The 26,696-nt window shown below is 42.4% G+C and overlaps 1 protein-coding gene across 1 annotated transcript in view; it reads right to left on the reverse strand.

The window, feature by feature from the left end:
- Nucleotides 1-1,702: 1,702 nt before the first annotated feature.
- LOC109421988 (cytochrome P450 4c3) overlaps nucleotides 1,703-26,696 on the reverse strand; it is a 42,782-nt gene continuing 17,788 nt past the window's right edge. The window contains exons 2-5 of the mRNA XM_019696622.3: nucleotides 14,345-14,460; nucleotides 2,978-3,257; nucleotides 2,841-2,910; nucleotides 1,703-2,783 (exon numbers count right to left, since the gene is read on the reverse strand). Of these exons, the coding sequence (XP_019552167.2) occupies nucleotides 1,862-2,783; nucleotides 2,841-2,910; nucleotides 2,978-3,257; nucleotides 14,345-14,460 (1,388 nt within the window). The 3' untranslated portion in view covers nucleotides 1,703-1,861. The remainder of the gene's footprint in view (nucleotides 2,784-2,840; nucleotides 2,911-2,977; nucleotides 3,258-14,344; nucleotides 14,461-26,696) is intronic.

Genomic DNA, 26,696 nt, shown 5'->3' on the forward strand with positions numbered 1-26,696 from the left:
AGCCTTATCCTACCCTAAAATCCCCTAAAGCGCCCCTGAGACCCTTTTGAACACCTCTAAGTTCCCACGAAGCACCCCAGAGACCCCTTTGGAACGCCCCTAAAATCTCCCGTGATCTCATGGTACCTTCTGAAACCTCGTTGGATCCTCTGAAACTCCACTGAGACCTCCTGAAACACCCCTGAGACCACATGATGCGCTTCTGGGACCCTGTGGGACTCCTTCAGACCCCCTGAGACGCCATTAATTAACCCTGAAACCTGGTCCCCCTGCAACGGTCCTGAAATCCTCTTAATTTCCCTGAAACCACCCTTGAAGAGGCCTTGAAGCGCCCTTCAGCCCCCGGAGATCCCCTGAAAAGCCCCTGGTACCCACTGGAATAATCAGAAGCCCCATGAGAGAACACTGAAACTCCTTCTAACGCCCCTTAGATCTCCTTGTACTCCAGTGAAACCCCTTGGGACCTCTCTACCACCACCTTGATCTCTCCTATGTCCTCTGGCCGCCGTCGCATAGTTACTGTCACTATTACATATTCTTATGCTTAACCCTCGAGCAGTCGCATCTTTGACTACCTGCAGCGACACTGCGCTCACGCTGTGTACCACATGCGTGCATTTTTCATGGTGCGTGTATTCCAAGTGTATTCAGTACACGACGTGACCGCTCTCGGGTTAATATTGGTTTTGAGTAGCTTTCTATATAGGACAGAGAAAAAAGGAGCATAAATTAAAAGCGCATAAGACGACCTGCATAAAAAAGGTTCCAGTGTACTATGATGTTTTCGTAATTTACTACTTATTTTTGAGATACAAAATCTAATGGTATCTCTCCAGTTGAAACCTTACTTCATAGTATTGTCTTTATATTTCAGAGTCCGAGGACTCTTACAAAAAAAAAAAGAAAAAGACACGGACAACGTCTTCAGCTTTTGGCTGTACAGACTGTTTTAAGCTTAACACTAGACAACGGACTAACGGAACATGCACCAGTGGAAACGGGGAAGAAACTGTTCTCACGAAAAGTTTCAACGCCCGAAGCGGGAATCGAACCCTCACCCCATAGCATGGTGCGATTATAAGCTTGGTGACCCTAACCGCACGGCTACGAGGCTCCACCATTCGATTCGATATGCGTAACCGCAGTTTTATCCACGTACCCGCCCCTATACTCACTGCTCAAGGGGGGCAATAGGGTGGGAGATGCGTAATATGTGTTTCAACCATTCGCAGGGCGCAAATATCCCAAATGAAGGAGACGTGCTTCTGGAGTCGGCCTCCTGATGTCTTTCGCAGGGAATTCGAGAAGCCAATCCTTTCCTTGTCGTGATTGTATACACATAATATTAAACCATTAATTTGTAAAGAAATTGTTCTATCAAGTGCTGTTTCAGCCGATATAAAATACTCAAAGCATCTATTCCTGCCACTGCCATATAATGCACAAATTTATGACGCACCTATGCCCCACTCTGAGTCATCAGGAAGCGTGCAAAAGTACCACTTCGAAGCTTGACTCCAATTAACCTTTGCGCGTCGTAGGAATCATATCGGTTGGTTGGTGTTTGGTTCCAGCTTCTTCATTTCTTGAAAGCTCCTTTTCAATTTACCTTCGTTGATGTTTGCAATGTCGCTGACCAGAGATCACAGTGTACGGAAGAAAAGAAAAAGACGGGATTCGTTTCTTGTGTACTCACTTTTATGAATGAATATAAAATGCATATTTTATTGATTCGTCGACGTTGATTGATTTGTGCATAGCCAAGTGATACCTACTACAATCGATTCTGTTGTACACGGTGGGGACGGCTTTGGACGTCATTAAAGCTAATAGTTCTTGGGTGGATTGTGTGTGTTACAGTCTATTGTCTTCGGCTGACTCTTATTTTAAGACCATCACGAGGTCGTAGCACCAGGTCACCCAGCAGTTTGACATCTTCTCGGCGCTCAACGGCTTCGATGCGGAATTTGCGGAGCACCGTCGATAGAACCATTTTTTCTTCGAGGATCGCAAACTTTTGACCGATACAGTTCCGCGGGCCGGCACTGAAAGGTATGTAAGCGTACGGATGCCGTCCGCTACAGTTCTCCGGCAGGAAATTATCCGGATTGTACTTGTCCGGGTTGGGGAAAACGGTAGGGTCTCGGTGCAGTTGATACACCACGATCATGGTCGTCGTTCCCGACGGAATGATGTAGTCGTCAACCTGGACGTCTTCCGTCAGTCTGCGAGCGATCAGCGGAATACTTGGATACAGTCGAAGTCCTTCCTTGATGCAGCATTCGAGATACTTCATATCGTTGAGTTCCTGCATGGTTGGTCTGCGATCGCGATCACCATTCATGATCTCGTCGATTTCGTGGATAACTCGATCTTGAATCGCTTGGTCCGATCCCAGCAGCAGTAGGATCCAGGCCATCGCAGCAGCCGTCGTGTCATGGCCTCCTATAACGAATGTGTCAACCTCCTCTCGGACGTCCAAATCGGTCAAACCGCTACCATCCAAGGAACCCTCGATCAGGAGATCGAGGAAAGCCAGTTGCTTCTTCTTGCAGCAATCAATGGAATCTTCCGCGGGGCCATTATTGTTCAGGTCGATTAGGTCTTCGACTTGACGTCGCTTGGCAACGATCTCGGCCTTACGCTCCTGAACCACCCGATCCGAGAAGCTGTGTAGCACCTGCAGACACTCCTGGTGCTTTCGGTACTCTGCGGTGTGCTTGAAGATGAAGTCCGGCCGGAGCCAAACTTTCTGCAGGCGATTCCGGATGATCTTGCCGATCCTGGAATGATAGATCAATGCGATTAGAGGTTCACCCGGTGCATATCCAAGGTCCTACTGTTTGTGAGCTCGCACGTATTCCGAGTCGGAGTTCTTCTGGGCATTCACAGCGCACCCCATGGCGGTTTCTGAAATGTAAAAAAAATCCTAAGATTATCTACCTTCGTCAACAAATGGCTACGCCTTTGATCAAACCGCAAAAAATGTCCAAAGCACACAGAGTTGTGAAGGGTACGATGTCGAATCCGCCCTGATTGTCCAACTGTTCCGCAAGTTTCTCGTTCATGACCAGCGCTTGCTTGTGGAAGATGTTGACAAATTCGGACAAAATTTTGAAATGGAATGCCGGCGTCAAGGTCTTTCTCCGCGGGTGCCACACGCTGGCTCGGGATGTGAGCAGCCCATTGCCCAGCCAGGGCTTCATGTAGTCGTAATCGACGCTTTTCTCCACCAGCTTGGGGTTGCTCAGTATGGGCTGTTACGGGTGGGATTGAAAAAGACATGGTTATTTGTTTGAAGGTTTGAATTGAATAATAAGAGGCTATAAATGGTAATAACTTTTGATTAGATATAATTATTTGTGTTTAACGTATTTCATCGCAGCTTAATTTACGATCAACGATCAACGATCAAATCTGACTATACATGTCAATGGTTGCTACTTCGTGATTGATCTGAGCTGGTACCAATTGCACTGAGTTCCAAATGAATAAGGGCTGAGACACTCCACTTATTCTCAAAGTGCAATTCTAGCAGCTCATACATTTTGGATCAATAACGGCGCCGGTCACGTTCTTATAGTCAGTTGGGAAGGGAAAGGAATGTTAGAGTGTGCTGGTTGTTGTTACTAAAGAAGACCGAGATCACCTCTGCATCCCCACAACCAGGAATGGGAACACTCACTTGCACAGAGTTACACTCACTTGCTATTTTCTCAGCTCAGAAGCATGCAATCAAAAAAACGATGTATGGACGACTTTTGCCTTGTGGTTTTGCCTAAAACATTGCCGAATAGAGTAAGGGTCGCACACGAACCCTAAAGTCGTGACAGAGCTGTGAAAGCGACTCTCCACGAGATGAGTGTAATTTACATTCACCTCGTGGAGAGTTGCCTTCGCAGCTTCCTCACGACTTCTGTATGCGTGTGCGACCTCTACTCTATTCAGCAAACTTTTAGACAAAATCACGGGGCAAATGTCGTCCATACATCGTTTTCCGATTACACGCTTCTGAGCTGAGGAAACTGCAAGTGAGTGTAACTCTTTCCAAGTGAGTGTTCCCATCCTTGCCCACAACCAGCACGGACTGGGGTATTTGTTAGTCGGAAAGGATGGGAGATCTGGGAGTCACCGTTGGGTCGGTGATGCGATCCATGGATAGGGGGATGGATAGTATTCGTAAGGTGATAGATTGTGTGGTGAATGAGGTGAATAAGGTCAAGCGGCACAGCACGCTTTGGTTGCATAGCTTGTAGGCGTTATATACACTGTGCTGTGAGTGGAAATTGGAAGGGAGGGAAACGACTTTTTTCCAATTCGTTTCTGGTTCTAGCGATGGCTATGAACATATGAATATACATGAGTTGTATATGAAGAGAACAGAGAGAGAGAGAGGAAATGGATAGAAAGATACAAAGTAGGATGAAAAGGGACGGGCCAGGGATTGAACCCATGACCTTCTGCATACGAATCAGAAGCGGTAGCCACTAGACCACCAAGCCCGTTTTTGTCTTTCATCGCAGCTTAATTTACGAGTATTAACCCTAATGTGGTGGATAGAGCACTCGGGTTTCGTATCTTTACTAGTATGTAGTGGAATCAAAATAAATTTGCTGAAAAACAATTTTATTTGTTTTTTGCAAAAGTAAAATAATAGTGAATAAGAGAGCTCCATGTGTTTTCAAACGCGTTTCAGAAGGATTCCGTGAGCTCCAGAGGCAATTTTATGCATTAATTATGTCAGGGCTTTAATGAGGGAATCTAGGTGGTGAGAACAGGTATTGATCCAGGCTATTTAAGATGGAATCAAGACGATTTCTAGGAAGTTCTCAATAAAAGGGAGTTCCAATGAGCTCCAGAGAAATTTTAGGGGGTTGTTTAGGGGAATTTATGGAGCTTATTAAAAGCATTCTATCCGATTTCGTCGGCGTTTTAATGGGATAGTAGGAATTTCAGGGGCATTTCAATATTATTAAGGGATTTCAGAAACATGTTTCAGGTCAGGGTCGTTTCAAGGGGGATTTCAGGAATACCCTTAAATGCAAGGGGTTTCGGGGACTTTTTGAATGTAACGCTTCTGAAAATTTTCAGAAACTTCCTGTGTCCCTAAAGCTCCTAAATGCACCTATCCTCCAAAACTCCCAAAAACATCTGAGTAACGCCTCTGAAACATGTCGAAAGTCCTCTAAAATAGCCGCAACATTATCCTTCTTCCCGCTATAGCCGATCGTCACTATGTTGCTGACAAACACTTTCGCGATGAACGCATTGATACGATGCCAGCTCCAACCATGCTCTCTCTGTGTTAATCTCCTGAATAACCCAACGCATGTTACCAGCCATAGGCGCCAACTTAGGGGGGGCAAGCATCGTTTTGCCCCCCCAATATTTGACAATTTTTTGATTTTCCCACACAAAATGCCCCCCCCAATAATATGGCCAAGTTGGCGCGTCTGTTACCAGTCGTTCCGTTGCAGGGCTATGTCACTCATTGCTGGATGACTGGTTAAGTAGTATTGTATTGCGCAACAAACACAAGCATAGCACGCCATATGAATATGAATGTGAGGCGTTGAACGAAAAACCATGCGGTAAGGTTTCGTGTTTCAACGTGTGAATTGAGAAGAAGATACTATCACTGCTGTTGGATGCGGTTGACTCTGCCTTGAACGAAGGTTTGCTTGAGAAGCTTTTAACCATCCTGAAATGGCACAACTCTGCCTGAGATCTTCCGAAACCCCCGAAAACGCCTGCGTACCGCCTCTGAAACCCGCCGAAAATAATTTTATGCTTCCAGAAATCCCCTTGAAATTCCTCTAAAACTACCTGTGACCTCATGTAAGCACCAGAAACTTTCCGAAATCACTGAAAACGTCTGCGTAGCGCCTCTAAAACCGGCCGAAAATACTTTAAAGTTTCCTAAAATGCCCCTAAATCCCCTGTGACGTACCTGAGACCTTCCGAAACCCTTGATAACGCCTACGTATCGCCCATGAGTTCTCCTTGAGCCCTCTGGCACACCTTAAGGTCCCCTGAGACGCCATTGAGGCCCCTTTAAATGCCCATGGCACCTCCCGGTATCCCCTGGAACCTCCTGGGACACCCTTAAACCACCCCTGTGACCTCGTCGTACTCCCAGAAATCTCTGAAATGTCCTTGAAACCTCCTGTGACGCCCCTTAGACCCGCTGGAACTCCCTGAGACGATTGACTTTCAAGCATCCACTGAAACCCACCGGTAATAATTTGAAACGTTCCCGAGATCTACTGATACCCTGCTGAAATCCCCTGGTAGTTCCTGAAACGCCCCTGTTTGCCGTTCCCATAGTTACCATTATTACATTTTACTGACGCACAATGTTGGTTCTGAATAGCTCTCCCTCAGAGACGAATGTCCCTTCTGGGTAAAGATTCTCTAAACAAAAAATAACTCTCCCTCAATGCACGGTATTGAAAAGGTGCCTAAATATAATCTGCATAAAAAAAAAGTTTTAATGTATTATTCCAGGATTTCCAACTGGATTTACCCCATGAGTTCTCAATGAGATTTCTACAAGAGTTTCACCTGTTATTAGTCCACTTAGAATGCCTGCTTCACCAAGGATATCTCGTGGACTTTCACAAGGGATTTCTTGAGAAATTCCCCCAGCCGAGATTTCTCCAGGAGCTGCATCTTGGGTTTTCCCAGGATTGCCACAAGGATTTTTTTTTCGGGAATGCCACTAGTATTTTCACGTGGGATTCCTTCAGAAATTCCTCCTGGCCTTGGGTGCTTCACCTGGAATTTCAGTAAGAGTTGCACCTGGGATTTTCCTAGAATATCCTCAACGAGTTCCACCTCTGGTTCCTCCTGGAGCTCTAACAGCGATTTTTGCAGGTGTTCCTTCTGCGATTTCTACCGATTCTACATTTAGGATTTTTTCAAGAATTTCTCGTATAATTCCTCCAGGAGTTCGTTCCATCCAGAATTTTCCAGAAGTATGTTGAATTATTTCTGAGAGAAACCATACATGAATGTCTAGAGCTTATCATAGGATTCTTCTTGAGCTTAAGAAACTTTTATAGAAAATTCATGGGATCCGTAAAGAGTTTCCGGATGAACTGTAGAAATATTCCCCTGAGGAGTTCTGGAAAACTTAGGCTAACTCTCCACTTTCCAGGAAAAACTTCGGATAGAACTCCGGAAGGAGTTCCCGAATGAATTCCAAAAATAATTTTCGAGGGATCCTTACAATAAATTTCCGGTGGAACCCCGGACTGAACTCCTGGAGGAAGTTCGAAAAGAACTATCGAAGGGTTGTCAGAAATGACTCTTATAGAAACTTAAAAAAACTCCGGAAGGGGTTCCTGAAAGAACCCCAGAAGGACATCCATTGAAAGAAATTCTAGAGGAACTTCAGAAGGAATTGTTAGAAATCCTAAAACAACAATGGAAGAAGTTTCTCGAAAATTTTGGAAATAATTTACAGAAGGATCACTCTACTAAGAAGTACACCAAGAAGAAAATCTAAATGAAGCTGTTAGGAAAAGTGAAGGAATTCCGGAAGGAATTTTCTGAGGACCTTTGCAAGAGATTCCTGTAATACAACTGAATTATCGGTAGAGCATCCGGCACATCCTCTAGATACTCCATATGATTTCTAGGATTACCCAGATGATTTTTTGAAGAAATTTTTGCAGGAGCTTTGCAAATAAGTTGCGGAGGAACCCAAAGAGAAATTGCAGAAAAAGATCTTGAAAGACTCTCCTGAAGGAATTTCAAAGGGATCGCAGGTTGGGATTCTCGGAATATATCCGAAAAGAATGAAATTTTGGAAGAAATTTTTGGAGGTTCTTCTGCAGGAAATTTCTCAATATCTTTGAAAGCAACCTATACAAGTAGGTAATCCAAAAATAAAAATGAACTACGAAGGAATTCCCGTAGGAACCCCAGAAGACTACCAAGAGAAACTCCGGCAGGAATTCCCACTGTTATTTCGATAATTTTCTAAAGAACTCCAGAATAAATGATTCTCCGAGGACAGTTGAGAATAGTTTCCGGACGAACTGAGGATGGAACTTTGAAATAAATGCCCAGAGGACTTTCTGAAGAAATTTCCTGATGATCTCCGTAAAAAAATCACACATGAACTACGGAATAAACTCTTATTTTTTCGAAGAAGAAATTTCCGAATAAACTACGAGGTAAATTTCTTGGGGGGCCCTACTGGAAATATCTGATGGATCTCCGAATAGCATTCCTTGAGAAACGGGATGTTTTGAAAGGAATTTCCGGAAAGGGATCCGTCAGAAACTATGGATAAAATCTTGTAAAAACTTCAAAAAGAATTCCCAAAAGAAGTGCGAAAGGAACTATATTAGGCCCATCCAGCCACAGCTGAAAAGGCGTGGGTATTCAGCATGACCATGTTGATGGTACCGGGTTCGATTCCCGGTCGGTACAGGAACTTTTCGTATCGGAAACTTTTTGACTTCCTCCGTGCCATCCACACGATAATTGGCAGAAGAAGTTCTCAGTTAATAATTGTGGAAGTACTCATAGAACACTAAGCTGAAAACCAGACTTTGTCTCACAGTGAAGACGTTACGCCACGGAGAAAACTGGAAGAAACTCCAGGAGTAGAGATCCACCTGGAGAATTTCCCAGAAGATCGTTGGATAAAAACTCCGGAGCAACATCATAAAGAATTCCCAAAAAAAACTTAGAAAAAGCTCTAGAATTTCATAGGGATCGCAGATTGGTATTCCCGGATGATCTACGAAGAGAACGTTTGGAGGTACTCTGGAAGGAATTTCCGAAGTTTCAAAGGAATTTAAAAAAATCTCTGAGGATCATCGGAAATTATTTCTTGAATAACTCTGCAAGAAATTCCCATAGAAAACCCCAAAAGGATATATTGATTCTTTGAAAAGAATTCCCGAGAAAACTTTTAAAAATAGCCTCACCATCTTGAGGATGGTGCCTGGAAGAAATTTTTTGAAGATTTGCAAAAGGAACTTCAGAAATCATTACTAGAGGAGATTTGCTACGAGGTTCCAAGGAAGCTGCAGAAGTAATTTCAGAAGAAACATGGAAGGAATTCTCTGTCGAACTCCGAAAAGAATTAATAAGGAATCCCAAGAAAAATTCCCAAAATAAATACAAAAGGAGCACCAGGAAGATCATCTGAAAAATTTCCCTAAAGAATACTGGAAAGATCTTTGAAACAATGTGAGAAAGAGTGGAAGAATTCCCTGAGAAACTTAGAAATAAATCATTAATTAACTGCGAACGGAAGTCCAGGAAGAACATCGGAAAAGTTCCCGAAGGATCGTCGAAAAAAAAAACACCCGGTTGAACATTAGAGATAATTTTCCAAAGGAATTTCCGAAAAAAATCAAGAGAAACTTTTTTTTTCAAGAGAAACTTTTTAATAAAGTTTCGTAGTGGAATTCTTAAGTAACCGGGGAAGGAATTCCGAGAAAAACACCAGATAGAATTCCAAATGGATCATTGGATGGAATACAGAAGATCTCCAGAAAGCAGTTATAGAGAAACTCTGGAAAGAAATTCCAAAAGATCTTTGTGAGAAATTTTTGGTGGAAATTCGAAAATGTTTCCGAAAGAACTCCGGATGATCTAGGCGATCCTAGAAACCTGAAATAAATTCTAAAGGAATACAATTTCCCGGTATTTCTTTAGATTTTTTTAAGGCTTCCAGGATCGCCAAGATCATCCGAAGTTCTTTCTTCTCAAAAAAAAAAAAAAAAAGTCCAGCCGACGATTCCCGCAGAAACCCCACATAGGCATCCATAGAAACTTCTAGAAGGATTTCAGAAGGAGCAGAAAGTATCAGTCCTTTCAGTTGACGGCTTGACCACCTTCACTGGAGACTGTTTCATACCAAGATGACAATTACTAGCCAGGATTAAACTTTTTTCACAAAGAACACTTTGACAAAGTTTAATTTGCACACTTTATACTATATTTTATTATTACTTTACAAGATTGATGTAAACTTTGTTATGTAGTAATTTGAATTGCCAATGCTATATCACATTTAAATATCAACCTCATTACAGAGCTCGCCCTCCAGTCACATCAAAATTTTGCGCATTAATTTTACACGCAAATAAAGATTTAAAAGAATGTTCGGGGCTGATGCGCTTAAATGTTAATTTTTCCATGCAACGTTGACCCATCCTACTGTAAATTTACGTCTCAGGAATCTAAAATGGTGTGATTTGATGAGATCACTTTAGTTTTTATAGGTTTTTGGTTCTCTTGCACATATCCATCGCTTGCATTGATTTAGTTCATTTTCGTAATTCCACTGAAAAAGCCAACGCTGCTTCTGCAACACTACCTGTGGCCTCTTACTTATGTAGTCTGAGTCTATTTTGTATTGCTTACGAGACCCCCGGAAACGATTCCGGGACACTACCGGTATATTTAAATGTGGTCTGAGCTTATGAAAACTGTTAATCAGGTTACCCGGAACTAAAAATACTATCGGTAGTAACTTCGGTGGACTGTGCCTATTTTCTTATTATCCATGCATCAGGTTACTGACAAAAAAAATGATTTGATGTACCGCAAGCATGGGTTCGATGCACTTTTATACTTGTCCACTTCCAGTGGGACACCATTAACCGGTTCCGGAAAATTTACATGATTCATTTGACCAATTCCGGTGGGACACCTGAAACCGGTTGTGGAACACAACCGGTGGTCTCTAACGAAATCTGAGCTGATTTTCTTGAAAACTGTTCATCAGCTTATCGAAAAAAAACGCTATTTGATGAAGCGCATGCTCTCTTCTACATTTGACCATATCCGGAAGGACACCGGGAACCGGTTCCGGGACACTACTAGTTTTCCCAAGCATGATCTGAGATATTTTTTCTTGGTAACCGTTCATCAGGATACCTTAAAAGCCATTTGATGTGTCGCGAATATTTTTTGGTTCTCTTTTACATTCGGCCACTTTCAGCGAGACACCTCGAACCGATTCCGGAACACTATCAGTAGTTTCTAATGTGTGCTTAGCTTACTTTCTTGCTGATCGTACAAGTTATCGAAAAGGCCACGATTTGATGTGTCGCATGTATGAATTAGGCCACTTCCGGCGGGACACCAGGAACCGGTCCCGGGATGCTACCGATTCAGATATGATCTAAGACTTTTTTCCTGCTTACCGTTTCTCAGGTAATAGAAAAAGCGGCGATTTGATGTGTTGCAAGCATGGGTTTGGTTCACTTTTATATTTCACTACTTCCGGCGGGACACCCGGAACCGTTTCCGGAACACTACCGGATCAGATATGGTCTGAGACTAGTTTCCTGTTTACCATTCATCAGGTTACAGAAAAAGCGGTGATTTGATGTGTCGCGTGCATGGGTTTGTTTCATTTTTATATTTGACCACTTCCGGCGGGACACCCGGAACCGGTTCTGGTATACTACCGGTTTAGATATGGTCTGAGATCATTTTCCTGTCTACCGTATCAGACTATTTTCCTGTTAACCATTCATCAGGTTATATAAAAAGCTGCGATTTGATGTGTCGCATGCATGGGTTTGATTCACTTTAATATTTGGCCACTTTCGGCGGAAAACCCGGAACCGGTTCCGGAACACTACCGGTTCAGGTATAGTCTGCGACTATTTTCCTGCTTACTGTTCATCAGATAATCGAATATGCCGTGGTTTGATGGGTCGCATGCATGGGTTTGTTGCAATTTCATATCTGGCCCCTTTCTGGGGTACCGGCCCGGAACACCTAAATGGCCATAACTCCGGAACGGCTGGACCGATTCAAACCATTTTCAATAGGAAACAATGGGACAATATTCCGCGTCGATTGAAACCAAAAGCATTGAAATCGGATGATATTTACTATTAAAAAGTGAGGTGACATTTTTGTACACATACACACATACACACGCATACATACATACACACACAGAAATCATCTCAACTCGTCGAGCTGAGTCGAATAGTATATAAGACTTGTCGCTTCGGGGGTTCTATCAAGATTTCATTTTCAGTGAACATATAGCCTTTCGGTACACCTTGGTGTACGAGAAAGGCAAAAATCCTTGAAAGACTTTCTAGAGTAATTCCAGGGTGAAGTTCTGAAAAAAAATCTAGAGTAATCCAAAGAGAAACTTCTGCAGAAAATTCTGGAGAAACTTCTAGAAGACATTTTTTAGCAACACCCGGAGGAGTGCTTATTCATTTCCAGATCAATTATCTTCGAAGCAACCTCTGGAGGAACCCACGAAGAAATTCCTATAGAAATCACCGGAAAAGCTTCTGAAGGGATCCCCGAAACAAATCACAGCTGTAACTGTCCAACGGAATCTCGAAAACTTCTTTTAAAAACCCTGGACTTCCAAAGCATTCTCTGAAAGATTCTCAAAACCTTCAGGAATTCTTGCAGGGATTATTCAAGGCAATCATCCTGGGATTCTCCCGGAAGTTCGTCTTTTGAATTTTCTCCAGAAATTCCAACTTGGATTCCACTAGCAATTCCTGAGGGATTTTCCAGCAATTCTTACTAGGACTCCTCTAGAAGTTGTAAGTGTGGTACCTACAGGAATTCTTCTGTGCCTTTTTTTTTTCTAGAGATTTCTTCTGGGTTTGTTTCAGGAATTCTTGCTGGAATTATTCAAGGAAATCTTCCTGAAATTCTTCTAGAAGTTCCTCCGGTGATTTTTTCAGGATTTTTTTTCCAAGAGATTTTATCTAAACTCTTCTTGGTCTTTCTCCCAGGACGATGGAACGGATGATGCGAAGGATCTTTTAAAGCATTCTCTGATGGAATCCCAGGAGGAACCTCTGAAGGAAGCCACGGATGATAATCGCAGAAACTCTTAGAAGAAAGGAGCTTAGAAGGAGGAGCTTTCTTCTCTGGAGGAACCTTTTGGGTTGTCACCGGAAAAAGTTCAGTTGAAATCTCCACACAAACCATTGGAAAAACTTCTAGAGTACTCCCCGAAGTTATTTCAATTCCCATAGGAATCTCTGGTGGAGTTTCTGGAATACTCCCAGGGAAACTCCTTCAGAAAATCCTGGAAGAAGTTCTATTACAATATCCGGAGCAACTCCTGGTGAAACGCCTACAATTTCGGCAAGGGAGGGGGGCTATTTTGGGCTCTAACTACCATAACTCAGTAAATTTTAAACCAATTGACTTGATTGTTGGGGTATAGTGAAATGCGTACCGTGTCTAGCCCTGTACATATAAGAATTCAAGGCAATTGGTGTAAAATTGACGTAATTATAGCAGCAAGTGACCAATATAGGTCTGCCCAAATGGTTCAAGACCATATTTATGGAAATTTAGATTTATTTATGCACTTTTTGATTTTTAATTGAAAATAATCACTTTTGTATGTCATAAATATTTTAGCCAGTTCGAAACCACTCATTGCTGTTCAACAGTTTCGTAGGATACAGATCCATTTAAGATGAAGTGCTAGGACGAAGACGACGCGACGCCATATTTTTATGTGGGAAGACTTGAAACCCCTCTTCTAGGTCACCAGTATATGGGCCATAAAAATCCATTCCTTTTCACCCTTGAAGGGTCATCCGGTCATTCAAAATCAATCTTGTTTTGTTGGATGCAAATTAGCACGCTATTGCTAGTGTCGCCAGACTGCATTTTTTCGGCTAGGAGATAACAAAGGGAATCATAAAATGTTTTTATGGCCCAAAGCGGCCACAGCCGAGCTCGTAAATTCGTCGATCAATCAATCAGAAAAGATACAAGTCCACTAGCAATTGGGTGCGCCGAATGAGTATAGCCGATCTGTACACATAAAAGAAAACTTCGATCGAGTCGAGCTAGTGACAAACTTCTCCAGTTATACCGACTGTGTCCCACTGTGTTTCCAATGCGGCGATGAAACACGCCAAGTTCAACAGTCGCATGCTTATCACCATAAGCCGATTTCATTTCTATTTGGCCCTTTAGCCTACCGTAAAATTTGTTTCGAAACAAACAATCAAAATTTGGCACCCAGCAGCGTGTCTCCGATGGATGGAGACATGCATAATGAAATGCAATATATTAATGGCTTTTACCTTATTTGGACTATGATGGATTGAGCTCGCTGAATAGTATTAACAATTCACATGTAATCAATGACGACCATTTGGTACTGTTGGACTTCAATTCTTCTAGTATTTTCTTCCTCGATTGCAGTAAAAAAGATGCAACAAACCCCATAAGGATTCACTCAGCACATATTTCTTTATTATTTTAAACTGCAACTCTCCGTTAGTAGCCGTCATCGTTAGTACTATCACCCACTAATTATTAATTAGCCAACCGAACTTCCCATGGATTGTCTCACCTCGACGGCGCTGGCTTTCGATATCATCACATAGGGGATGGGTCCATTCCAGGCACGGCTCATACCGATCCGGCGTCCGTACATCTTCTGAGCGCTAACGATCCGATCGAGGAACTCTGCGAAGCAAAACGGAGGAAGGTGATAATGATAAATAAGTCAATTAGTATCGTGGTGCGTACCAGTGGTGCTACTTGCGCTTCTTTATACTGAAATGGCGCATAGTGCACCTTCGGTTAGGAAATGATGGGGCTCATATAATCTTGACATTGATGTGATTCGAAAAATGATTGTTGCATAGTTGTCACTGCGGAAATTGAACAGAGGTGTACGTACTTGAATTCAGAAAATCTTACGTGATAATGCAAAAAAAAAATTCGAACATGAATAAAAAGTAACACATTTAACTACTTGTAGTACCCACTCAAAAGTAAAGTCCAAGGAGTTAACTGCAAACTAGAAAAGTTTTCAAGCATGTAGTATTTTCACCTTTCGAATATGCTGCAGAACAGTCAAAACAAATTATTTTCGCGTAATACTGCAGTTTTTGCTCAAAGCTTGTGGCTCCGCGTAGAAGTTGCAGATATCGTCGGATGATTATTCGGAAAGCAAGCGTTCTTTTCAAGAAATCATCGTAAGGTTTCTGAGGGTTTATCCCGGTTTATGAAGGAGTTTTTTCCAGGATATATCTCAGGTACTGTCGCTATATTTCTTCTAGAATTTAATCGGGGATTCCTGTTGAATTATAATCCACAATTGTTTCTGGTGTTCCTCATGGGAATTTCTCAAGAGTTCTTTCCGGATTCCTCCCAGAGTTCTTTCTACACTGTTTTCAAGAAATTATCGGGAGCTTTCGTCTAGAGTTTCTCCTGGGTTATTAGTTTATTTATTTATTTATTTATTTATTCAATTGTAATTTTAACTGACCAATTTTTGGTCTTATTAAAATGTAATCTTAATACTATACAACTACGTTAACACAGACATTGATAGATTAGGCTATGAAAATCAATGATTCGTAAAATACTAAGAAGCTTGAGTAACACAATCAACCATTTATATATAAGCTAACACAACAACAATACCGATTTTAACAACAATAATGAGACAGCTAACAACAATAAAACACAAAATTACCGATTTCTTCACGATTGATTTGGTTTCCAAACAACGTGGCGATTTTCAAATTCTTTGAATTTAAGATGTTTAGGCCATGTAGAAGGCTGTAAAGCCAACGATTTCCATTTTTTGTCTAACATAATTTTGAAAGAAATGTAATCTCTTTCAAATTCTATCTGCTTAGAACCAAGCTTCCTCACCTTCACTTTACAGTAATCGTCAATATTCAAACTATCGCATACGAGCCTAGTAATGTCTTCATTTGTAGTTCTACAAACAACGTTGGTCAAAAAGAGAGAGAACGAATCGCCAATATCGGTTTGCGTTAAAGATGTAGTGTTACCAATAGATCCGCATTCGCTCGTATCTCGAGTTCCATTGAGTAGCTGGCTATTGTACACAGCAGGTGAAACAGGCGTAGAATGTTGCTGCCTATACGTTTGCTGTTCTGTGCGTTGAGATATAATCGTAGTGAGTACATCAACAATATCGCTCACTTTCGTCTTCAGCTCCTCGATTTCGGCTTCACATGTTGATTTATGAGTGCAGCAGTCAATCGTTTCAACGACATCCTCGGCGAGGCATCGGTGGTGGCATCACGAGAACTGCAATAGTCTGCCAAACACGCATCACACATCCAAAGAATGTTTTTGGCGAACAAAGCACGAACGGTGTCCTCAGCTAAGCCAACGCAGTCAGCGTGATATCGTTTCGCGCATTTTCCCTTGCAGACAGTGTATCGTTCGATCTTACGGTCGATGGCGAACGCGCATTTGTTACACTGCATTATGGTGAATCCAAGTAGGTACTCACAGTCACAAAAGTATGAAATGGCGATTGAAGATTCTGAAGCTTCTCGGCTTTTTATTTTGCTGTCGTTTTAGGTTCAATTAGAGCACCAAAACTTCTTAACGATATAACACAAAGATTATGATGTTCAGTTTATATCACTTATCGGTGCAGGAACAATTTTTAGAAGTGAATAAACACTATTTTTAGCACAAATAGACTCAGCGAATCAAACAAGCAGTCGGTTACGAGGCGGTAACTCAGATATCTCTTAAAGAATCTCGCCGGGTTTCTCTTGAAGTTCTACTTGAGATTCTCTTCAGAGTTTCTCCCGGAATTTATCTTAGAAGATTCGTTTCAAGGTTGCTCAGAATTTTTCAGAATTTATTCTGGACTTTCCACCAAGATTTCTTCCGGAGTTCATTCAGAGACCCTTTTGATTCCGACCGGAGCTAATGTTAATATTTCTCATAGGGTTTTTCTTGCGACTTATTTTTGTCATTTTTTTCAGACTTTTTTTTCGTAGTTGTTTGTTGTTTCGTAGTCTTAAACTTCTTGCCGCCTCGAGATTTCCCTCAGATTTTTTTTTTGAAGATTACTCTTACTGTTCTTCCCCGAATCCCGACCAAAAACTGCCCCGGGATTCTTTTGGATGTCCCTTTCGGGATTTCTCTAATAAAATCTTCGGGAGTTGTTGTCCGGGTTTTCCACGAGTTTTTCACGGAATACACTGGAATAGCTATGGACTTGGGGTGCATAAATTGGAACAGGGCATTTAATGTTGGGCATTCAAAAGTTCGGCCTTTAACCTTCACGTACCCGAAACCCGATAACTCATTTTCAAAATGCTGGCATTTCGATAATTTTCATCCGATTTTTTAAAGTCGCCCTCACTCAAACATAAATTGGTGCTAGATTATTGTACTCAAGCGGCCATGCAATATTCGGAACCATTTCGGGGATATTCCGGATTGTGCTGGGCTGAGGTCTGGGGGTTGCCAAAATGGCTAAAAGTGTTTATTTCGTGTGTTATTGTGTTTGAACCATCGGCTTTCAGCGAAATTTTTGTTGCGAACAGTGAAACACAACTGCGATAACCAGATTTGAATTGGCTCAGATTTGTTGGCCCATCCGGATCCCCGTCACAGGTTCCGCGGGGCCTCATTGGGGACACTTTTTATTTTCAACCTAAACATGTCGTGCGACATATTAATGTTCATGATTTCGAATGACTGGGTCAGAAACGATAGACTGAAGTATGTATCAACTAATATGGCTACCCCGGAACATATTGCACAGGTTCCACGGGGGTGTCATCGGAGACATCAAAACATGCCGAGCGACGTATCAATCTTCATGATTTCGAAAGAATGGGGCAGAAAAAAAATACTTAAGTATGTATGAATCAACTGATATGGCCGCTCCGGAACACCTGGAACAGATACCGCGAGGGCCTCTTAAATACACATGAAATAACCCTTTTTAGCCATTTGGCGAATCAGACCCCTCCTCCACTCCCTAACACCAATAAAATCCGGAATATCTCCGGAATGGTTCCGGATACTACATGGCCACTTGAGTGTAATAAACTAGCACCAATTTATGATCGATTGAGGACGACTTCAAAATAGTCTGATTAAAATTGACGAAATGCCAGCATTTTGAAAATAAGTTGTCGGGGTCCGATACGTGAAGGTTAATTAAGTCAGTACATGCTTTAAATGCGCGAACTTAGTTCTCGAAAAAGGTTTTTGCTCTGGGTGTTTAAAACAGCGCCAAGGGGGCTTTCTTGGGATTTCCTGGGATTTCGAGTGAGTCTGAAAGGGAGTTACAGGGCTAATGTGGGGGATACAGGGGAGACGGCTTAAAATTTCAGCGATTTTCAAGTACGCTCAACCCAATTTGTACATTAGGATTATTTCTTGGGCCAAACCGTACACTACGTAATGCATTTGGTAGGTTAAGAAAAATTGCAGAGAGATTTCAGGGGTATGAGATTTGTTTTATAAGGTTTAACGTCTCTTCAGAAGCGTTTCAGAACGATTCAGGGGCTTCCAGGGCCGTACGCGTAATGCCCTAAAATGCTAAATAACCCCTGAAACTAATTGTACCATCCTTAATCCACCGGCCCTTGAACCCACCTGAGACTCTCTAGAACGACTCTGAGATTCCCTGAAATGCCCAGAACCCTCAAGTAATCTCCGGAAATCCCCTCGAGCTCCCTAAAACGTCCCCGAGACCCACTGAAATCCTCTTGAGCGCGCTGAGATACCCTGATATGCCCTTGAGACTCCCTGAGCACTCCGAGACTATGAAACTCCCTGAAATCTAATAAAACCCCCCTGTAACACCCGTCTCACTCTACTCACTTCCCATCGCATCGTTTCACGTTTTAACGGATAATTCAAATACTCTGTAGTTCGAAAATTACTCGCATCTTTTCGCAGCATCGAAGTGTAATGAACATTGGGCTGACTTGTTTTCGTGACGAAGATTTTAATCACAATTTGTTCCAAGTGGTGCGTCTGGTGAATATCGTAGTGTGCTCTGCCAGCAGCCGGTCGATTTTTTTTTTCCTGTCAGAATTTTTCTCGTGGTTTTTTGTTTTTTTTAATTCGGCCGGTGGTTTTTTAATTATTTATTTGAGACACCAGAATATTTTCCTTTTGTGATCGCAGACAGTATTTTGGTTTTTTGTAACAATCGGATTCCAAATCCCTACCGCCGTCGTCTTCATCGTCATCGAGTTCCGCCGTGTTCCGTGGTGATAGTGTCGTGGTCGTTGTACCGGAAACTGGTAGAAAGGAAGTGATTCGTTGAACGCAATCCTCCCGTGGACAGAATTGTACGGGTGTGTTCTTTTGAGGGTGAAAATAATGGCCCTGGTACAATAGATGGAGTAGAAATTTTCTTCACGCAATCAGTGGATTAGCAGTGAGTGGTACTGCGTGGAAATTTGAATATACTGAGAATATTCCCGTAGATCATAAATCGCTTGTCTTTTTTCTCACGTTTTGAACACGGATTAATGTCCTCGATTCCGCTGGCAAATATTCAGTGTGTGAAAAGCAAGTGTCCTTCCGCGTAGATTCCTATTCGCGTACTCCAGCAGTGATGATATCAGTATTGATAGTGACTTATTTCTCCTCCCGGGATGCTGTATCATGTGTGCGAAGAAAAAAACGACATGTCGGATGTGTGAACGAGTCCGGCTGATGCTCTTCAAGTGGAGCAGTTGATCTGTAGTGACTGTTTTTTTTTTCGGTAGACGACAGGAGACTAAACTTGGTGAGCCCGTTTCAATATACACGTTTTTTTCATCATTTTAATGAATATTTCAAACTATCTACACTAAATACATTATACTGCGGGGTTACACACACACGGGGGATAGCCTAAGGGTGTTGAATGAACTGATGACCGGACTTAAGTTCGTGGAGTAGCCAGACTTTTGTCTTGAGATAGCAACTTTTGTTGACTTCCGAAGGGATTCAGCGATTTTAACTCTCCCTGCTACAACAAACCATCAGGTAGATTATTCCCTCCCGGAATGATTCTGCAGTCATAGGTAAGCCTTGCGCTGATGGTGGGTACACTTCAATCATCATCATCATCATCAAAAATTCTTGTGTAAAACAAACCTGCATTTATTTTTTCTCCAATGAATGCAAATTTATTCCAAGAGTACTCAAGTTTATTCAAAAATACAATCATCAATAAAAAAAACCTCTACATTCGTTACTAATATTTACTTTTTCAGTGGTAATAAGGTAAATCATACATATTACATAATTGAATATTTATTTATAATAACTTATCATACGCTTTTTCGCCAAGGAAAGCATCCCATCAAACCCCACCCAACTTCCAACTCCAGATATCTATGAAGTGGCCCAAGTTCTTGGACATGTTCTGAGTAGATATCTAATCAACATTTCCTCCCCATCCCCGCTGATCGTAAGGACCTGGCCAGGTGTCGAGAGTTCGTTAAATGAAAGGTTTGTCAAGTCCCAGGCAACTTTTCTGGCGCATTAAACGTCTCTATCGACAGCCACCCCAGGATGTGTACGGTCGGCTATGCTATGCTATGCTATGCTAATTTGTTCCAAGTGGTGCGTCTGGTTTTCTGTGCCCTAAGAAACCCCTCTGAATCCTCCTGACAATCCCTTGAATCCTTCTGAGACAACCTGAAACGCACCTGAGACCCACTGAGTCCACTGAGATCCCCTGCAGCTCCCTGAAATTCTGTAAAATCTACCTGTGACACCCCAGAAACCACCATGAAACCCCCTTGAGTTCTCCTGAAACTCTCCTAAAAAGCTCCTGAGAAACATTGAGACTCCTTCAAATGACCCTGAAACCCCTGAAGCATCCTTACTCCCTCTTGAAACGCCTCTGGACTCCCCATCCCCCACTGAAAACTCACTCAAACCATCTGCTATACTGGAAGCACCCTGGAACTCCCTAAGACTACCTATGTAACGCTCTAAACCACAGCCCTCACCCCTCTCCCCACCTTTCAGAAATCCTCTGGAACACATTGCAATGCCTAGTGAATTTGGCGAGGAACTCCGATTAGAACGGGTAATTTTTCAATTGTTGCACGGCTCAAAATTCGCCAATAGTTGCACACCTCATTAGAATAACATGGAGTGTGCATCAATAGGCGAATTCTTAGCCGTGCTACAATTGGAAAATTACCCTACTAGAGAAATAACGAGATGAACTTCTGAAGAAAATTCTGAGACAAGTTGATAAATCTCTTTGGACAATAAGCATAGGTGGAACTATAAGGGAACTCAAGAACCTGTGAGAGAAATTTCAGAAGAAACTACGAGAGAAAACTGGCGAGAAACTTTAAGGTCATCCCAGTAAATTCCTTGAGAGAAATCCCTGGAAGATGTGTATTAGTGTAAAGTATCGCAAAAATCCCTGGAAAACTTGATAAATTTTCCTGGAAACCCACAAAGAGAAATCCCTAAAAGAAATTTTTGAGAATTTAGTAAGAGTCTGTGGAAGAAACCACTCGAGAATTTGTGGACGAAATCTCGGGAGGTGCTCTTGCAGGCGCCCCGCTAAAACTCCTTTAGAAGGAATTCTGGTAGAAATCTTAAAAACAACTCTCAGGACCCCGGCAGGAACACCGAAAAATAAAAACATTGGGAGTACATATGGGAAAACCCTGGATGGAGTCTTGGGAGAAACTCCTGCTCAAATCTTGGAATGAATAGCAACAAACCTATAGAAATTCTAGGAAGAACTCCGGGAGAAATCGTGGGAAGAATTAAATAAGAAACTGTGAAAGAATTCGGAGAAAGGATTGCAGCAAAAAAAAAAAAAAAAACAGGAGAGACCTAGTGAGGAATTCAAGGAAAATCCTGGATAGACTTTCGGGAGAAATCCTCAGAGGAATTTCGGAACAATTTCTGAATAGCCTATCCCGATACAAATATCTGAAGGAAATCCTTATCACTAACTCTTCAGTTTCGAGATCAGTTTTCTACAAAGTTTACCGTCTGGTCCAGGTTTGAACATTGCTTCAGTATTATAAGAATTTCTTTCCGTGATACACCAAAACCTCCATTTAAGTAGAATCCATGCTTAGGCGGAAGCGATTAAGGGGGTGGAGTGGTGGGTTTTTAAGCTGTTCAAGGTTTCCCTGAAACTTTCTTGAGCATAAGTCATCGAATATACATGCAAAACTTGTGCGCTTGAATGATTGAATGAAAGTCATGCTTAACCCTTGAAGACAAGTATCATATGATTCAACTGGTCTTCTATGACTACCAAAACGCACTATACCAAGTTTGAAATGCACCCAATGCGTTATTACGGGTGTAGATATAAAGGCCTTAACTCCAGAATGATTTGGATCGCCATTGACGTGCAGTTAGTCTTTCATACTCTGATTTGCATGTATGGATCTAATGAAATCAGTTCTGACATTCATACATTAGTTTGATATACTATTACAGGTAAAGGCCTTATTATCAGAACTCCAGAGCTACTTTAAGTTGCCTAGAACATCATCAGGTCATGACTACCATCATTTAATATTTCAAAATATACATTTGAACGAAATTCAAGTTCAAGTGATTTAAAAAGTAAACACAACTATTTGTATTCAGTAGACAAAGTTCAAAACTTCTGGATGTCTTGGATAATCTGGAGATATATGTTACAACTGTAAAAGGACATAAGACATTTCTATCTTACAGACCCAACCCAAACAAAGAATATTATGCAATTTACATTGAAATATATCACATGTACATAGAAATAAAACGCGGAATCAAGTGAAGAACAAGTGGTGTACACTACATTTGCAGCTATACCTGCAAAATGTTCTAGCATAACATAATCTCCATATATGCATATGATAGCACAACTAACTCCCTTGATTTTAGTTTTGAAAATCCACCCACTGGGTCAAAAACTATAGGTAAATCTATGCAAAAAGTTGTCCACATCCTTTAAGGGTTATTATTGAAGGGCTTTGTTTGCCTGCCATTGCATGGATTTGTATATTGTGAGACAAGTACAATGATACATTATGCCCAGGGAGTCGAGTAAATTTTTCCGACTGGAACGGGAATCGAACCCGCCGTCTCCGGATCGGCGATCCATAGCCTTAACCTCTAGGCTAATTATAGACCCCAAGTACACGTTAATTTATGTTGTGTTGTCTACGCAGTGTTTGGTCTAAACAGCATTAAATTCTTTCAGATAAAGTAAAATAAATGTCACAGTTGCCGCATTCAGCCTTCAACACCTGTCTCTAAAATATAGACGATAAGTAGCGCGTATTTAAAACACGCGTACGAAATTAACACCGATTAAATTAGCACACAATGCCAGAACTGTTCGCAGTGTTTGGTAAATTTAGACTCATCTTTGCATAATGCTCCAAAACCTGCCCCAACCGAAATAGCGTAGTCATCTTTGGGGAGATGATCTGCGCAAAAAAAAAAAACACCGGGCTAATTTATGCAATGGTGCAAGTGTGACCCGGCCTGATTATGTTAATACACACGCGATGAGCATTTCTTGGCAATTTTCCTAAATGCTACGATTGTACCTTGACCGTTATTGTCGTCCGCGCATCTAGCCGCGCGCTGCGCCCAGGTGGCCGGTTTTTTGACCAAGTTTGGAGGCTGCGTGCAAAAGCCATGAATCGGTAACAGATGTCGTCGCCGTGATTAAAGATACCTGTCGTCGAAGCGGGCCTAGAAGGCAGTCCGGAAATAGACGAAAAGTGTCTTCGCTAAAAATACCCCATCCGGCAAACGTAAACTCTAGCCGCAGATAGCAGTGGTACCAAGCTGTCAGGTCAGCCATCCGTAGAAATGGGCAGATGAAGGGACGGACACGGTGTGAAAACACATAACTTGACATTTTCCATTATCAAACGAACAACAGCGGAGGCAGGTGACCTTCACGAGCAGTGCAAAGTGGAGTTTTATCAAAACCGCCACCACACCATGAATGGAGAAGCATATCGAATGGGTGCTGCAATAGGTTGGGCTTGTTTGGACGATGGTCACCACAAAAGTGTAGCGACCTCGAAGAATATCGTTTGAATCTATAGATACGAGTACACGTTGGGCTGGTGTAAGCGACATGGTACGGTGATTTTTTGTTACAGCCGCATACATATTTATGATTGATTGTAAAACATAAATTCGTTCCTATGATAGTTGAATACTTAACTACAACGCAGTTCAAAACATTGGTAAGTCAATCGACTGATGTTGTTGTAACTAAGGCCATTTTTAAGTAACGGTTTAAGAAGGAATCATAAACAGCCAATTTACGCAACGGAAATTATTTACATTACTAACCCGACATCACATTTCGCTCCGTTGAATCTACGCCGAATATATCTCCACTAGGTCGGTCCTAGACCAATCGCTTCCAGTCTCCCGGAAAGATAATGCCCTTGGCTCACTCATTTGTTTAGAAATACATCATATCATTACATATGTAAATCCATACAATTATTTGTTAAATATCACATTTTAAATATGACAAATCAACAACAGTATCCCAGCTAACACGAAGTCGTATATAATTTAGAACAGGATGCTAAAGTCCATTTAAGCGCTTGTAAAGTGTACACATACCGCCTACATTTTAGCTTCTTATTCAACAGTATATGCGATCGCTCTCCATCCTCGGTCACGCCCAATGCTCGTCAAATCACACTTCATATGGTCCGCCCATCGCGCTCTCTGCGCTCTACGCCTTCTTGAGCCAAACAGATCAGTAGCGAACTCCAACTTTGCAGGCAACATGCCCTGCCCACCGTATCCTTCCGGCTTTCGCCACCTTCTGGTTGCTAGGTTCGCCGTAGAGTGCGGCGAGTTTGTGGTTCATCTTTCTCCACCACACTTTGTTCTTCTGCACACCGCCGAAGATCATCCTTAGTGCTTGCAGGTCCACCTCGACCGTGGTCTCGTATTTGTAGAGGAGCACCGGACCGGTCTTATTAGCGTTTTGTGCATGGTGCATGTCAGACCGCAGCTTGTTCTGGAGCCCGTAGTAGGCACGACTTTTACTGATGATGCGCATTTGAATTTCAATTTGTCGGCTGGCCGTCGATGAAGCCAGCTTGTTGACTTCCCACGAACCCATTCGTTTTAGATGACAGACGACGGAAGATTATCTGGGATAGCACTTTGTAGGCAGCATTCAAAATAGTGATCGCTCTGAAGTTCTCACATTCCAAATGGTCGCCTTTCTTGTGAATGGGACAGACTTCATCCTTCCACTCTTCCGGTAGCTGTTCGGTTTTCCAGATCCTGACTATCAACCGGTGCAGACAGGTAGCCAACTTTTCTGGGCCATCTTCATGAGTTCAGCTGCGATACCGTCTTTACCAGCTGCTTTGTTCGTTTTGAGCTGGTGAATGGCATCCTTAACTTCCTTCAGCGTGGGAGCTGGTTCGTTCTCGTCCTCCGCTGCACCAAGATATGTAGTCATTTCTCCGCTGCCTTGATCCCCCGTACCTACATTTCCAACTAAAATTGATAGCTGAATAACAGCTTATTAAGTTTAAATTATCAAAGTAAAGCTGAAGAGCGGCTTATTCATCTGTTGTACAGCAACAATGTTTGCTGGGTTCTCTTCGCCATTCAGGTGCTCGTCGAAGTGTTGCTTCCACCTTTAGATCACCTCACGTCCGTTCGTCAGGAGGCTCACGTCCTTATCACTGCATATTTCAGCTTGCGGCACGAAGCCATTTGGGGATGCGTTCAGTTTCTGGTAGATCTTCCGTGTTTCATGGAAACGGCACAACAGTTTCATTTCCTCACACTCCGTTTTTCCCAGGCGGTGATTCCTCTCCCGGAAGAGACGGGTCTGCTGCTTCCGCTTCTGTCTGTATTCTGTCGGATTCCATGCTGCAGCATTATCGCCCACGCTGCGTCCTTCTCCCCCAGAACCGCTCTGCACTCCTCATCAAACCAATCGATTCGTTGAATCAAGCTGTTAACGTGTGTTGCCATAACTCTGGTAGATGGTATGATTACCTCTAAACGTTCGCACCATGGATCCTGTCCAACACACCTCCTGCAGCGCTACGATTTCGAACCCGCGGTCTTTCAGTATATCGGCGAGTATGCGGGTGCTCCCGATGAAGTTGAGAGATCTGCAGTTCCACGTACCGAGCTTCCAATCACAAGTCCCTTTTCGTCGCTGTGGTCGTCGCCATTGGTATCGGTTCGCATGCTTTTCTTGTTGATTTTTCGGTGCTAGTCTTTTTACGGCTGGTTCGCAGGGCCTGACACCAATCCACAAACCCAGCGAACTGGGCTTACCTTCCTGGAAGCTACGGGGTCTGCATTGGCATTTCCTCCAACTACAGTGCTAAATAGTTATGCTCAAGTGCCAATATTTGCCGGGGGCGGTGTTTTTAATGGCCGCCTAGGAGATACTATTTTACCTGACCATCCACCCCTTGCGTCCCTTTTCCTGCCTATTAAACGACGACGCTGGGAACAGCTCCAGTTAGCCTAGTAGTTAAGGCTATGGATAGCCCATCCGGAGACGGTGGGTTCGATTCCCGTTCTGATTGGGAAAATTTCTCGACTCCCTGGGCATAGTGTATCATTGTACTTGCCTCACAATAATCAATTCATAACTGTGGAAGTGCTCAAAGAACACTAAGTTGAAGCGAGGCAGGTCAAGTCCCAGTGGGGACGTAGAGTCATGAAGAAGGAGAAGATCTACTTCATAGTTGGGTCTATACAATAATACTTTTTTTTAAAAGGAGTGTTAAAGATTTTCTGAAAATAAAAAATCCATAAAGGGAATTCCTTAGGAATCAATGGAAAGTTTTCTAATGGGATCCTTGGAGACATTTATGAGGGAATCCTTACACCTATTTCTGAAGAAATCCCTGGAAAACTTCCTGAAAGATGCTCTGTGGAAATAGTGTTTCTAAACG

This window comes from Aedes albopictus, chromosome 1 (genome assembly GCF_035046485.1).
Source record: "Aedes albopictus strain Foshan chromosome 1, AalbF5, whole genome shotgun sequence".
NCBI lineage: Eukaryota > Metazoa > Arthropoda > Insecta > Diptera > Culicidae > Aedes > Aedes albopictus.